This window comes from Saprolegnia diclina (genome assembly GCF_000281045.1).
Source record: "Saprolegnia diclina VS20 unplaced genomic scaffold supercont1.30, whole genome shotgun sequence".
Lineage (NCBI taxonomy): Eukaryota > Oomycota > Saprolegniomycetes > Saprolegniales > Saprolegniaceae > Saprolegnia > Saprolegnia diclina.
Window position 1 is genome coordinate 504,314 of NW_008246097.1, and position 12,905 is coordinate 517,218.

The following is a 12,905-nucleotide window of genomic DNA, read 5'->3' on the forward strand; positions in this document are numbered from 1 at the left end:
CTAGCGTGCACTGTCCGCACGGCGGCTACCGCGAATACAGCCTCACCGTGATCAACTACAATGTCCGAGATGAGAACGATGGCATCGCGCTGACGAGGTGCTGCCACGTAGGTCAACAAGGAGCTCGAGATTGCCGTGTACAAGACTGGTGGCGAGAGCTGCACGATCGCCTCCGACGACGCTGGACCTTCTGTGCACTTTGACACGTCCCGCCTCCTCGTGCGACCGCTACGTTTGTGCTCGTATCTCACGCAACTAGGTGGACCACGACGCCGCCAAGGCCATTGAAGCGCTCTTTCCGAGCATCGCGACCGCCGCGTCATCGCCCGAGGTAGCTACACCATGCCGTAGGTGGCGCCTGCGACCGACTGTAGGAGCTCTCAGCTTGCGTTGTCTGCTATGGCCCCATGCGACTGCCGCCCGTGGATCTGGAGACGATGGAACGGCAGCCATGATGAGTAACTATATACAGGTGTCTCTATGTCGAGTTGTTGGTCGGCGTGTGGTCGGTGGGGGAGCCGTCGATGACCACGTCGCCCTGGCAGAGGTCGCACTCGACATTCCGCGGCAGCTAATCGCGTAGAAGGATGATGATGAGCCTGGGCCATCGATAGACTACGTACCACAAAGTCCTCTTCGTACGAGGTCGACGACATGAGCGTGTACTTGACCGAAATCACCAAATGCAGCGACCCGCTGGCCACATCCTGGAGCGGCGCCCAGACGTCCAGCGGGTGGTCTTCGGCCAGATCCAGCAAGCTCACCTGCGCATCCCATACATGGCACTCGTTCCATCGTCCATCAAAGTACCTTGGTCTGGCCCATGAACGGGTGGCTGCGGACCTTGCACTTGTTGTACACCGAGCAGTAGAGATCCGTGGGCGGCCCCGAGTACGCCTGCTGCTGCAACGCTTCGAGCGACGAGGACGCGAGCGGCATGTCTGGTGCGTGGGCTTCGTGCACGGGCAGCGCAAAGCGGTACACAAACACGTCGTCCGGCGAGTTCCACGTCGGCTCGAGCGTCGAGACCGCGTGTCGGCTGCGGTACGTGCTGATGGCCCACCCGTTGGGCGTCGGGCGCGGCGACTCGTGGCGGGGGTACGACAGCTGGAAGAAGACGTACGGGTCCGCCTAGTACAGAGATGACAATGTGTCCATAATTCCGTGCTGTGTACCGAGTAGCCCAAGAGGTCGCTAGGAATGAGATGCGAGCCCGCGACGAGCTTGACCTACGCCACCGAATCAGCATTGTTGGCGCCAAAACATGAGAGACCGTGAGGACGGCCACGAGGCGGTGGGGGAGCCCCAGATGCCGGAAGAGCTTGTTGCGCTGCACTTGCTTGAAGACGTCCGTGAGCCAGCGCGCGTGCGTCACCGTCTCCTTCCAGCGACTGCTCGTCTTGATGTAGCCGCCGTCCGCATCAAAGTGCTGGACGGCCGTGACAAACCAGCCCTCGCCGCAGAGCGCCTTCCACACCTCGCGCATGTGGCTGTCGGGGAACATGAGCCCCGCGGCTTCTTCGCAGATCTGGTCCGACATGGGTAGGAACGTGTCCCAGCCCAGATCCACGCGCGACGGCTGCGCTTGCGGCGTCTTCTTGGGCGGCGACGCAGGGTCCATCCCGAGCATGTAGCGCGCGAGGTTGGCCGGCGCATCGACCTCCCATGGGTTGACAAAGAAGAAGGCTTCGTCCGGAATCGCTTCCGGCGAAATGCTCGTCTTCTCGACGACCGGCGGCGGCACGTTGAGCGACATGGTGTGGTGGACGTTGGGCGCGACGTGCACCTCGAGGGACGGCGCAGCGAGGCGCGACCGCCGCCGCACGAGCCAGCGCAGCTTGTGGTTGAGGCACCAGCGCCCGAGAAGCGCCTGCGCCTCCTCGACGGTCGCGCAGAGGTGGTGCGCCGACAGCCACGCAAACGCGTCCTTGAGCGTAAAGCACGGCACGTACACGCGCGGCTCGAGCCGGAAGCGGCGCATGGTCATCGTGACCCCGAGCTTTGGGTGGTTCATGTACAGCATGATCATTTCGTCGCTCATATGTGCGAGATCGAGCGTCGGGAGCTCGGGCGCCGGCACGTCCACGGGGCGCACGAGCTGGTCCAAGCCGAAATGACCGCAAAAGCAGCTCGTGTCTTTGACAATGTCGTGAAACTCGGTCAAGACGTGCGCCTCCATCGAGAGGTACCAGCGCTTGAGCCCCGTGAGCGGCGCGTCGACCCAGTGCTTCCAGAGCTTCTTGGGCGCGTACAGCGCATTGTACATCATGACATGCTGCGTCGTCTCGTCGAGCGGGTACTCGACTTCGAACGCGTCGGCGAGCACCTTCTTCCCGTTGCAAAAGAGCGTTCGAATGAGCTGCACCATGAGGATCGTCGTGTACAGCCGGCGCACTTGGAGGAGGTGCGATCCGGGCTGGACGGCCGCAAATTGCTCCAGGAACGAGTAGCCAAAGTTGGAGATGTTGCACGCGCCCGACCGATCGAGGAACGTCACCGCGCTCATGTTGACCTGCTTGAGGATCGCGAGGTTGGCGGCAAACGTCTGTTCGTCTAACACACAACCACAATAGTGTCACTCGTCACAGCACAAGTCACGATATGACGTACACTGGGACGTGACGTCGAGGAGCAGCTGCGGCTGGTTCGTACACCACACGAGGAGCAAGCTGCCGAGGCGGATCGCGAGTCCGAGCACCGCACGCAGCGGTCGCGGGAGCGCAAGCGTGCCTTCTTCAAAGAGGTGCTGGAGGTAGCACAGCTGGATCGTGAGGTGCTCCCAGTCGCGAAACACCTCGGCCGTGATCTGGCACGTTGTAAAGCTCGCAGACGAGTGCAGCATGTTGAGGCTCACAAAGTTGACCCACTCGTGCATGACGGCGTCGCGCGAGAGCTCGGACAAGAGGAAGCAGCACTCGACCATGTGCATCTGCGCATGCGGCTGGAGCACGCCGAGCGTCGCCTCGAGAATGTACTGGCGGTCGACGCGGAACTGGGCGCAGAGCGGCGCGCAGAGGTCGTTGAGGTAGCTCACGTGGTCGATGCGGACGCGCGTCGAGAGCGGGTGGATGTGCCGCTTGACTGAGAGCCGAAAGTGCGAAATCATCTCGCGCGCGACGCGGAGGCCGATCATTTTGCCCACAAACGCCGACGACGACCAGCGCCGGCACTCAATGTCGGCGATCTCGTGCTTGGGCCAGAGACTCGGCACATCGTCCGTCGACGACGGTGACGTGGCCGCGCCGTGCAGCAAATCCTGCCAGTCTTCTTCCGTCAAGCTCGTGCGGTCCGTCTCGAGCGTCAGATGCTGGGCGAGGGAAAAGCTGCTACGGCGGCGCGTCACGTTTGCACTCCGGGGTGACCCAAAGAGCGCGTTCGATGACGACGACGACGACGACGTCTTGGGCTCGAGATACCAGTGGTGCTGGCGCTGGTACACGTCCATCTCGCTCCGCGGCGACGAGAGGTGCGTTGGCGCTTGGTGCTGCGCGTCAATGATGTGCATAAAGTTCTTCTTGACGTGGATGTTGAGCAGATGCCGCGCCTGGAGCATCTGCAGCAGCGCCGTGTCGTTGAGACCCACGTGCTTGCACACGTAGGCGCCAAACGAGTACGCGTGGTCGACGTCAGTCGACGTCGTGAGCACGTCTTCCTCCTTCTTGGTTGGCGCCATCTCAAGGAGCGACGTGTACGCAAAGTGCACGAGCGGCCGCTTCACTTCGCAGTAGAGGTACTGGTAGTGCAGCGAGAGCGACGTCAAGTTGATGAAAAAGTCGAGGCTCATCTTGGTGCGAAGCGCGATACTCATGTGCGGCGCCTGCGCCTCGTTGGGCTTGGCGTCCGAGAGCATGCGCTGGAGCGCGTCCATGTTGACGACGTCGATGGGCTGGCCGCTCGGCGTCAGCACGGCCGACGCTTGTTCGTACTCGCCAAGCCACCAGAGCGCGGTACTCTCGAGCCATCGGTTCTCTTGCTCGCGGAACAGCGGCACCAGACTCGTCTTGAGCACCTCAGCTGTCAGCGGCCCGACGTTGTAAATGTCGGATGCCTCAAACGTCGACGAGACGCTCGCGGTTTCGACGAGACGCGCGATGATCATGGCGAGGCTCGGGTCGTTGAGCCGGCCAATGCAGATGCGCAGGGCCTCCTGGAGCCGCGGCGGCTGCGGCAAGAGGAAGAAGGCGGCCGCGAGGTCGTACTGCTTCTTCCGAAGCAGCGAGTAGGCGTTGCGCACCGCGGCCGTGCTCCAGCGCTCCTCCGAGAAATCGTGCACGAGAAAATCGGCCAGCGTCTAATTGTATCAATGTATCAGTCCGACATATTGCTAGGCAGTACCTTGTTGGACTCGACGCGCGAGACCTTGGCGAGCGCACCCAGCACGTTCTTCTTGCCGAGCGCAAGGTACAAAAGACTGACGCTCATCGCGTCACGCGTGCGCATAAACGTGCACTTGGCCATCCTACGCCGAACTGAAACATTGAAACCTTGAAACAAAGGCGCACCGCTCGACAATCTCGCGCAGCTTGGCCGGGTCGCGCACCCAGAGGCCGAGCCACATGGGCTTGAGGTCGTCCCAGAGCGCTTGCGGGTGCAGACACTGCTCAAGGAGCACGTTCTGCGACTCGGACTGGAGCGCCCACGACACACTCGACGCCGGCACGTCGTGCAAGAAGCCTTCGACGGTCGGCGGCGGGCCGCCGGCGACCGCGACGCCCGCCTCGTCGATCGGGACGACCGGCATGGCAAAGACGCCGGCGAGGTCGTCGGCGTCATGCAGTACGTCCTGGAGGCACGTCGAGAGGACGTGGCCGAGCACGTAGCGCTGCGCGGGCACATCGTAGCCGTTGAGCGAGAGGTGCTGCATCTTTTGCAGAAACGAGAGCACGGCCTTGAACTGGAGACCATGCTCAACCTCAAACGACTCGAAGAGCACGTACGCGTTCCGGTGCTCCTGCTCCTCGTAGCGCACTTGGACCTTTTGCGTCAAGCGTCGCAGCACAGCATCGATCGCCGTCGTGAGCGTGCCAATGTCGCGGTTGTTGAGGACGCCTTCGTCCATCGGAGTCGGGGGCGCCGTCCGCGTCGGTGGCGACGGCGCAAAGAGATCCATCGCGCGGTTGCTACGCGGCTGGTTGCCTTTGGCGTTGGCGTAGCGCCCGAGGAGCGACGCAGGCGCCGTCGGCGTCTCTTGCAGCACGATGAGCACGCCGGTTTGCGCGCTCATGTCGGTCGACATGTCGTCTTCGAGCACCCGCGCGAGCAGTTTGAGCAGCTGCACCGTCTCGCCAAACGCTTGGTGAAAGTCAAACGCCGGGCGGTAGTCGGCGAGCGCCGTGTGGACGAGGCCGACGCGCGCCGGGAGGCCGCAGAGCGTCGTGAGCAGCACGTACGGGTGCCACACCGGGCAGTGCTTTGGCTTTGTCGTACGATTCCAGTACTGGACCCAGTCGCGCTTCCGGAGCCGACCGGGCTCGTCCCACTTGCCGACGATCGTCGGCGTGTCGTTGAGCGCTGCGCACTGGTACAGTGGTCCGTCCGAGACGCCGCAGGCCAAGATGAGCGCAGAGGCGTCGCGCGTGCAGTCAAACATGGTCAGGCCCGTCACGATGGGCTTGGAGAGCGGCAGCCACGTCTGGTGCTGCGCGTCGTACGTGTAGATGACGACGCCACCGACATACTGGATCGCGAGCGGGTCGATGTGGAACTCGACGTGGCCAGAGCACCAGCTGAACGACGTCACGGGCCCCCAGTTGCTTTGCGACGAAATGCACGCTTCGAGGCGCAGAATGCCAAGTCCAGACTCGCCTTCCCAGACGTACACGTCGTTCGGGCGGTCGGCGTACAGCACCGCGAGACGGTTCGGGTCGTCCATCTCAATGTGGTACACGCCGGCCGTCACGGCTTCCGACGGCATGGCGTGGCCGCGCCGAAAAAACTGGTGCGGCGCCACGGACGACGACGGTGACGGTGACGGCGTCACCAGCGGCTCGCACGCGTGGATGAGCGAAAAGTCGATGGTTTGGTGCGTGACGCGGCAGCGCCAGTGCTGGATCGCGCCGGTGGCGTCGCCAACAAAGAGAAGCGCGTTCCACGTCACGTCGTTCGGCGCTGGCTTGACAATCGATGAGAACGCGCGCTGGCGGTAGTCGCGCTCGGTGCCCAGCACCGTGATGTGGCCCATCGTGCTCCGGACGTTCGAGACCATCTCGAGCTTGTGGAGGTAAAACGTTGCGTGCGTCGACGCCAGGTACGTGCCGAGGTACGCGTGGAGCTCCTGGGAGGCGGCTTCGATCGCAAAGATGAGCACCACGTCCGAGGTGTAAGCGCCAGCGTCCGAGTAGACGGGCGCCACCGACACGTGCTCGTAGACACAACCCGTCGACTCGGACCCGATGACGCGCCACCCGCCGTACAAGCTCACGGACCCGACGCTGTCGACACCGAGAAGCGTCTTGCTCTGGACGCGCGCGAGGAGCCGCCGGCCTTGCTGCGCGTGGTCTTCGTGCGACACGTCGTCGCCGTCATCGGCTTCGTCATCCTCCTCGTCCTCGTCATCATCATAACGAATCGCAGTTTCCTCGACTTGCGTCGCGTCGTCCAGCTCGAGCGCACGCCGCGCCACGTCATTAAAGTTGCCACCGCTCGAACGAAAGCGCAACGTGACCGGTCCGTCCGTCGACGCGATCGTGTCATACACGAGGTTGCGGAACCTCTCGAGTGAGAAGCCCTTGACGCTAACCCCGTTGACCGACACGCACTGGTCCAGCATATCGATCTGGCCGCTCGCTTGGCCGGGCAGCCGGTGGTTGTGGTCCTCGTCGCCATGCACGAACGCCGTCACAACGAGCTTCTCGCCGAGCGTGTCAAACGTCAGGCCCAGGCCAAAGTGCGGGTCCGGCTTCAGGCCGACCTCGTATTCAAAGCCGGATTCGCCCAGTTCGTGCGAGTAGTAGGTCCACGGGTAGTGCATGCTCGGGAGGCGAAGGCGGTTGCCGAGACCCGGCTTGGGCGACGAGAGCATCTTGCCTTGGTCCGCACCGGTCGTGCTGTAGATCTGGAAGACGCCGGACGCCATCGTCACGAGCAAGAGCGGCACCGCGTCAAAGTGCTTGGTCGGGATCCACTGGATGGACGCGATCTGCTCGTCGCACGTCATGATGCACGACGGCACGAGCTTCGAGACGTTGGTGAAGGTCGAGAGCGAGAGCCAAAACACCATGATCTCCCGCGCACTCGTGGTGGCGACCAAGGGCAGCGACGGGTGCGTGGCCAGCGCCGTGATGGGCTCCGTGTGGCCGCGGTGCCAGCTCTTGTCCTTGAGAATCGGGTACTTGAGCGAAGTGCAGTCGATGCGGTACGACAAGAGCACGTGGTCGGTCCGCTCGAGCAAGATCGAGAGCGCGGACGGATCGCCCGCGCCGGTTTGCGAAAAGTACCCAATCACCTGCACTTGCTTGATGACGGACCGCGCGTCATCGTCTTCGTTGCCGTCGACTTTGAACGTAAAGTCGGTCTTCTTGAGCCGCGGCTTGGCGTCGAGACCCGTGAGCTGCCACACGTGGAGGACGCCGCTTGTGTCGATGACGCTGAGCCACTCGCGCGTCTTCTTCTTCTTGCTGCCATCGTCCTTGCTCGAGGCAAAGAGCTCCTCGCTAATGTTGCGCGTGCGCGGCAGCACCCAGCGCGTCATCGCAATGTCCAGGTTCGCTTGCGGCTGGATGAAGACGACGCACTGCATGAGTGGCGTACCGCAGCCACTGGCCTTCTCGGTCCAGATGCGGATCGTCTTCTCGGCCGTCATGGTCAGCAGCATGCGCTCGGGCTGGAACCACTTGGAGGGCACTTGGCCGTTGCTGTCGTCGCTCGTTGTCGCGTCGTTGTGCGTCGCTGGCTTCCACGAGATGTACACGACGCCTTCGTCATGGCCGAGAATCTGCTTTTCTATGTTGGAGCCGTCGTCGTGCTGCTCTTGCCGCCACACGTACACCTCGGTCGCGCCGGTTTGCGCTGTGGCAAACACGCAGCGCGACGGCGAGAACGCGAGCTGGTCGCACGGCGTCTGCTTGCGCCACACGCACGAGTACTTGACCGACTCGTCGTTCGGCGAACATTCCCAGAGCGAAATGCCACGCGGACCGCCCATGAGCATCGAGTACGAGCAGCGGGAGAGCGCGAGGTGCGTGACCTCACCGGCCTCGAAGCGCATGCTCCACGCATGCGCGTAGCTGACGCGGTACTTGGCGTACTTGGCCACCGGGTCGGGGCAGTGGATCATGAGAACGGTTGACGAGAGCGAGACGAGCGACGCCCGGCGCGCGTTCCACTGCGTGAGTAAGATGGGCGTGTCATGGAAGGGCTGGTTGGCAGCATTGGGGCCTGGCACGATGCGCCCGAGGAGCGAGAAGTCCTGCGTGTCAAGGAGGTCGATGCGCGTGTGGCTCACGACCGCTGCCACGTTCTTCCCATCGAGGCCGACCCACGACCACGTCATGCTCGTCGGTCAAAGCGGAAACTTTCTTGTTGGGGCCGGCGCTGCAATTGCATCCTTTTTATTTTATTATCTTCGCCACCATATGGTCTCGGATTCTATTTCTTGGCCCAAGATGCTCCGCTAGGCAATGCCATTGGGTATAAATACGCTCATTTCTACCCAATCGTGGCGGTTGAACCCATATCCATATCTGAGCGTTTAAATGAACTTGGCAAATGTATGCAATATATTAAAATACCGAACTGGACCGTCTCCGAGGATTGGTGGAAAAGCGCACCAATCACAAATGAGCTCGAACGGAGGTGGAGTGCACGCCGGAGACAACACCATTCGACCGAGGTGGAAGACGCGCTGTCGTACTAGTACGACTACCCTCGCCGAGCAATCTAGTCAACTCAAGTATACGAGCCAGAACGAGCGTCGGCAGGCAAAAGGTGGCGTCTCCATCATCCGTGGCTTCGAGAACCATCCAGCGCCGGGGATAGAAATGGCGCCGCGGCAACTTCAACTAGGACGCTGACCACTATCATTGCGATTCAGCGCATACGTTATGAGCGATGGTAGATAGACAGTAATATATTAACGCGTACGACGACATTCACGACTAAAGCTACAACCAGATCTGAGCGGCCTGGTAGTGGGCCACGAGGCGCTTCATGCAAGCGTACGCCATGCACGCGAGCGTCGTCGAGGCGAGGAGCACGAGCACAAGGTCCGTCGGGCCCGGCGTCCGGTACCAGCGCACCGTGATGACGCCAATGCCAATGGCGGCCGCGATCCCGATACCATCGCACACGGCGAGGATGCTGGCCGCTAGCCCCATCTGGCGAGGTGGCAAGACAAACGCACCGATCTCACTGACGCACGTTCGAAAGAGCATCTCCGCCAGCCCCAGCGGCAAAACGTACGCGGTCGCGTACCCGGCGTCCATGCTCGTCGTCACCTTCTTGTGGCACGTGTTTGGAAAGAGGAGCGGGCCGGCCACGTGCGGGCTGCTGCGGCGGTAGAGCTCGACGATGCCCGCGAGGAAGGCGCTGAGCAGGTAAAACAAAAGGGCGTGGAGAAGCCGCGTGCTGCGTCCAAAGGCTTTGAGCTCCACGGTGAGAAGGCGGAGGAGGAGCGGACTCGACACAAGTGCCACGGTACCGACGCCGACGGCCACGTAATCGGGGCTCACTAGCACACTGCCAAACGCGATTTGGCTTGTCTGGCACTGCTGCAAGAGCAAGAGCGAGTAGAGCTGCCCGCGCAGCGCAGCCGCAAAGACGGCCATGCACCCGATCGGAAAGAGGCTCAAGCCGCGCAGAACGGGCATGTGCTCGGACGCAATTGGCCCGTCCGCATCTTCGTCTTCGTCTTCATCATCATTGTCCTCGGAATCCGGACGTCGCCGGTGGACATGGACCGAGTAGTTCAAGTTGAACGAGGCCACGCCCAGGATGAGCGTGCTGATCCACCCGAGAAAGATACTTCCGACGCCAGCTGCCGCGAGCAAAAAGCGCGTATCGAGCGCCGCGCCAGTGCTACTCGGCGGCACGGCGAGGCTAGCAACAACAGCAAGCGCGCCGAGAAGCATGAGGAGCGCGCCGCCGCTCGTGCCGAGGAGGAGCCAGTGCCCGCGCACGACGTGCCACCCGGTAGCAACGACCGACACGGATGTCACCTGGGGCGGCCAGCGGCGGCAGCGCATGTGCACGTGCAGCCACGCCAGCGTCAAGAGCAGAAGGAAGATGAGCGCAAAGAGCGCGAGTACTTGCGTCTCTGACAACGTCGCGAGGCAGAAGGCTTGGGTTGCAGCGAGGCTGCCGATCGTCGCTGCGGTGGTCCAGCCATAGAACGTCGTCTACGCACCGCAGAAAATCAGATCTCATCCGCGATTGCGAAGCACGTACGATCTGCAGTCGCTCGTGGTCGTCGCTGACGTCGTGAGTGTGCTCGAGCGCCGTTCCCGCCACGACGACATTGGGCACGACCGCGCCGGCCGCCACATAGGCGAGCGCAAGCCCCAAGCCGTACAATAATGCCGTGTCCAGCACGCAGCCAAAGAGTAGCAGTGACGACGCGAGTACCCAGAGGCATGACGCCCACCGAAGCACGAGCCCTCGGTGTCGCGCATAATCGCCTACAAGGCCGCCGCCACTGCATGCGACGCTCAGCAGCATCGAAATGACCAGCACCAAGCTGCAGCGCGGAAGGTCTTGGAGGCCGAGCGCGGTGCGGAGACGGTCGGTCCAGCCAAACGTCGCGACGGCCACGACGCTGATGTTGGTCACGACGATGCTCAGTACCGCGAAGGGCTCGATGAGGACCATGGGCCTGGAGCCACATTCGTCGTTGTTCGGTGACATGCAATCGATCCACGCGTCGTCCTTCTCGAGCTTGACGTCTTCGGTCCATGGCACAAGCGGTTTCCACAAGGGCTTGGCCTCGCGGAGGTGGCCTACGTTGCGCTTGGACGCGTCCATATAGTCCATGCGGTCGCTTGCGCCTCCCTTCGTCACAGGCAGCTTGAGCTTGGCGGCTTGGAAAGGCGCCGTGGGTGTGCCTAGCGGCGAGTCGGTCGCAGCATCGGCTCCGTCGTCGTCGAGGTCCTCGGCGCACAGGCGAGCAATGCTGTTGGCATCACACGTCGACCGATACAGCCAGCTCTCGCGGTCGCATTCGTCGTCGTCGTCGCAGTCGCTGGGCCGCGCCCAGTTCTCGGCGTCCATGACCAATCTGTGTATATGCGCTGGAGTCGTGGCCCAAGCCGACGAGATGTTACTTCCGCGTTCGAAAGCTCGGCAAGGAACGTTCTCGTCTCGGGCTCTGCGCCGGCGAGACGACGACGTCACCACGGTGCAGCCGAACGGAATTACGACCTATCACGGCTCTCGTCGCTGATTGGGCGCGTGGCGATCTTGAACGGCTGCACTACAAAGTGCAAAGTGTGCTCCGTCCTCTTGCCACACGTTTACACTTGTCGTATGGGCTGCGATTTCCTCTGAGGACGGCGTTGGATCACATCAACGGAAGTGCATCCTGGTTCTTCCTTGCATTCCATAGCCAAAGGTCGAGAAGAGATAGATAATGTTGAACATGCGAGCTGCGTCGACGTCGGCTTCGGCTCTGCTTGCAGCCAGGCGTCGGAGACGGTCTCGCAACTTGGCGCCGATGTCATGGGACCCACGTCATTTCGTTTCGCCTTTCTAGCTTGACGCCGCCAACTCGTCCGCGTTAACGAGCGCTGGATCTCTGGCTTGCATACGAGTGAGTCAGCTGATCGATCGAGGGTACAATGCGGCGCCGCCATCTTGGGTGCTGGCCCGCCATCGTGGCGCCGGATAACAGCGCACATAACCGTAGTTGCACTTTCGAAATGAACCGCCAACGCCGCCAGCGTCCGCCGCCCGACGCGGGCCACCGCCACGGGCACACGGTCAACGATAACATCCGCCCGGGCATGCGCGTCGCCGTCGTGCAGAAGCAAGATCAGCCGACGGGCAAGCTCACGTACGGTACCGTGGCGACGACCTTGACCAACTCGGCGCTGCACCCGCGGGGCATCAAGGTCCGCCTCACGGACGGCACCGTCGGGCGCGTGCAGACGATTGTCAACGGCGAGGCGCCCGAGCCTGCGCCCGAGCCTGAAGCTGCCCGTCCGTCCTCGCGGCTCCACCTACAAGACTTTATCCAGGCGCCGTCGCCCGCGAAACTGCAACTGCACGACTTCATCGAGTACCCGGCGACAACCTCGACGCCCGAGTGCGACGCGCGCCCGTGGGCCTGCACTGCGTGTACGTTTGCGAATTCCGGTTTCCTCGTCGTCTGCGAGGTGTGCGAGACGCCAAAGACGCTGTAAAAGAGCTGACTGTACTTTTGAGTGTTCTCGCGCCTTCTGCGGTGGAAAGGCGTGAATTACACGCAACGCCAACTTGAAGCAGGTCGCATTCGGCCATGCACCGCCTTGAGATCACGAGCCAGAGCCCCAACAAGAGCCGCGCGACCTGCCACACCTTCACGCAGTTCCACATCGACGTCGACGACGCGTGTGGCACACCCTATACGATCTGCAAGCGCTTCCGCGAATTCGTGACGCTGCACCGTCAGTTGCGGCTGGCGGGCTTTCACGTCCCGAGCCTCCCCGTGGCCGGACCGTTCATGAGTCTCTGGCTCCTCTGGGACTCTGCGCGTGCGCTTGCCTACCGCCAATTCTTTCTCCAAGTCTTCCTCCAAGTCCTCAACGACAGCGCCGAGATCCAAGCGCACCCCGCCTTCACAAGCTTCGTTGGTACCCGCCCCGAGACAAAGCCAGGGTACACATCGCTCGCCCTCTTCCGCCAGTCGTTTGAACGGAGCCCCGTGCGGCGTCCCACCCGCGGCGTCCCTGCGTGCAGCATCTAAGATCGCAATAAGCATCTGTCCACATTGCACT

General features: G+C 62.4%; 5 protein-coding genes across 6 annotated transcripts in view; 3 read left to right on the top strand and 2 right to left on the bottom strand.

Annotated features, from left to right (window-relative positions):
- The window catches only part of SDRG_09531 (hypothetical protein), a gene marked incomplete at both ends in the record, with an annotated part of 872 nt that extends 417 nt beyond the window's left edge, over positions 1 to 455 (top strand). Inside the window, 4 exons of the mRNA XM_008615474.1 lie at positions 5 to 62; positions 112 to 219; positions 260 to 331; positions 375 to 455. Coding sequence (XP_008613696.1) covers positions 5 to 62; positions 112 to 219; positions 260 to 331; positions 375 to 455 — 319 coding nt within the window. The remainder of the gene's footprint in view (positions 1 to 4; positions 63 to 111; positions 220 to 259; positions 332 to 374) is intronic.
- A 23-nt stretch (positions 456 to 478) lies between these two features.
- Positions 479 to 8,491, bottom strand: SDRG_09532 (hypothetical protein; the record flags this gene model as incomplete). The annotated part of the gene is made up of 8 exons (XM_008615475.1): positions 479 to 571; positions 624 to 764; positions 811 to 1,131; positions 1,176 to 1,229; positions 1,274 to 2,553; positions 2,611 to 4,291; positions 4,336 to 4,459; positions 4,503 to 8,491. The coding sequence occupies 8 exons, from the start codon at positions 8,489 to 8,491 to the stop codon at positions 479 to 481; spliced, it is 7,683 nt and encodes a 2,560-aa protein (XP_008613697.1).
- A 554-nt stretch (positions 8,492 to 9,045) lies between these two features.
- Positions 9,046 to 11,560, bottom strand: SDRG_09533. Of its 2 annotated transcripts, XM_008615477.1 has the most exons (4): positions 11,449 to 11,560; positions 11,256 to 11,404; positions 10,384 to 11,209; positions 9,046 to 10,334 (listed from the first exon to the last, which is right to left on the bottom strand). In XM_008615477.1, the coding sequence occupies exons 3-4, from the start codon at positions 11,200 to 11,202 to the stop codon at positions 9,102 to 9,104; spliced, it is 2,052 nt and encodes a 683-aa protein (XP_008613699.1). In that variant the 5' UTR covers positions 11,203 to 11,209; positions 11,256 to 11,404; positions 11,449 to 11,560; the 3' UTR covers positions 9,046 to 9,101. The 2 variants fall into 2 exon arrangements, with proteins under 2 accessions (XP_008613699.1, XP_008613698.1); XM_008615476.1 differs by having other exon boundaries at positions 10,384 to 11,404.
- A 289-nt stretch (positions 11,561 to 11,849) lies between these two features.
- SDRG_09534 (hypothetical protein) lies at positions 11,850 to 12,332 on the top strand (the record flags this gene model as incomplete). Its single annotated transcript, XM_008615478.1, has 1 exon — positions 11,850 to 12,332. The coding sequence occupies one exon, from the start codon at positions 11,850 to 11,852 to the stop codon at positions 12,330 to 12,332; it is 483 nt and encodes a 160-aa protein (XP_008613700.1).
- Positions 12,333 to 12,427: 95 nt separating this feature from the next.
- SDRG_09535 (hypothetical protein) lies at positions 12,428 to 12,874 on the top strand (the record flags this gene model as incomplete). Its single annotated transcript, XM_008615479.1, has 1 exon — positions 12,428 to 12,874. The coding sequence occupies one exon, from the start codon at positions 12,428 to 12,430 to the stop codon at positions 12,872 to 12,874; it is 447 nt and encodes a 148-aa protein (XP_008613701.1).
- Between the last annotated feature and the right edge of the window lie 31 nt (positions 12,875 to 12,905).

Coding starts and splice junctions, on each gene's coding strand:
- SDRG_09533 (XM_008615477.1), bottom strand. CDS start 11,202: ATGGACGCCGAGAACTGGGCGCGGCCCAGCGACTGCGACGACGACGAC. Junction 10,335..10,383: donor ACCACGAGCGACTGCAGATC/GTACGTGCTTCG, acceptor TGCGGTGCGTAG/ACGACGTTCTATGGCTGGAC.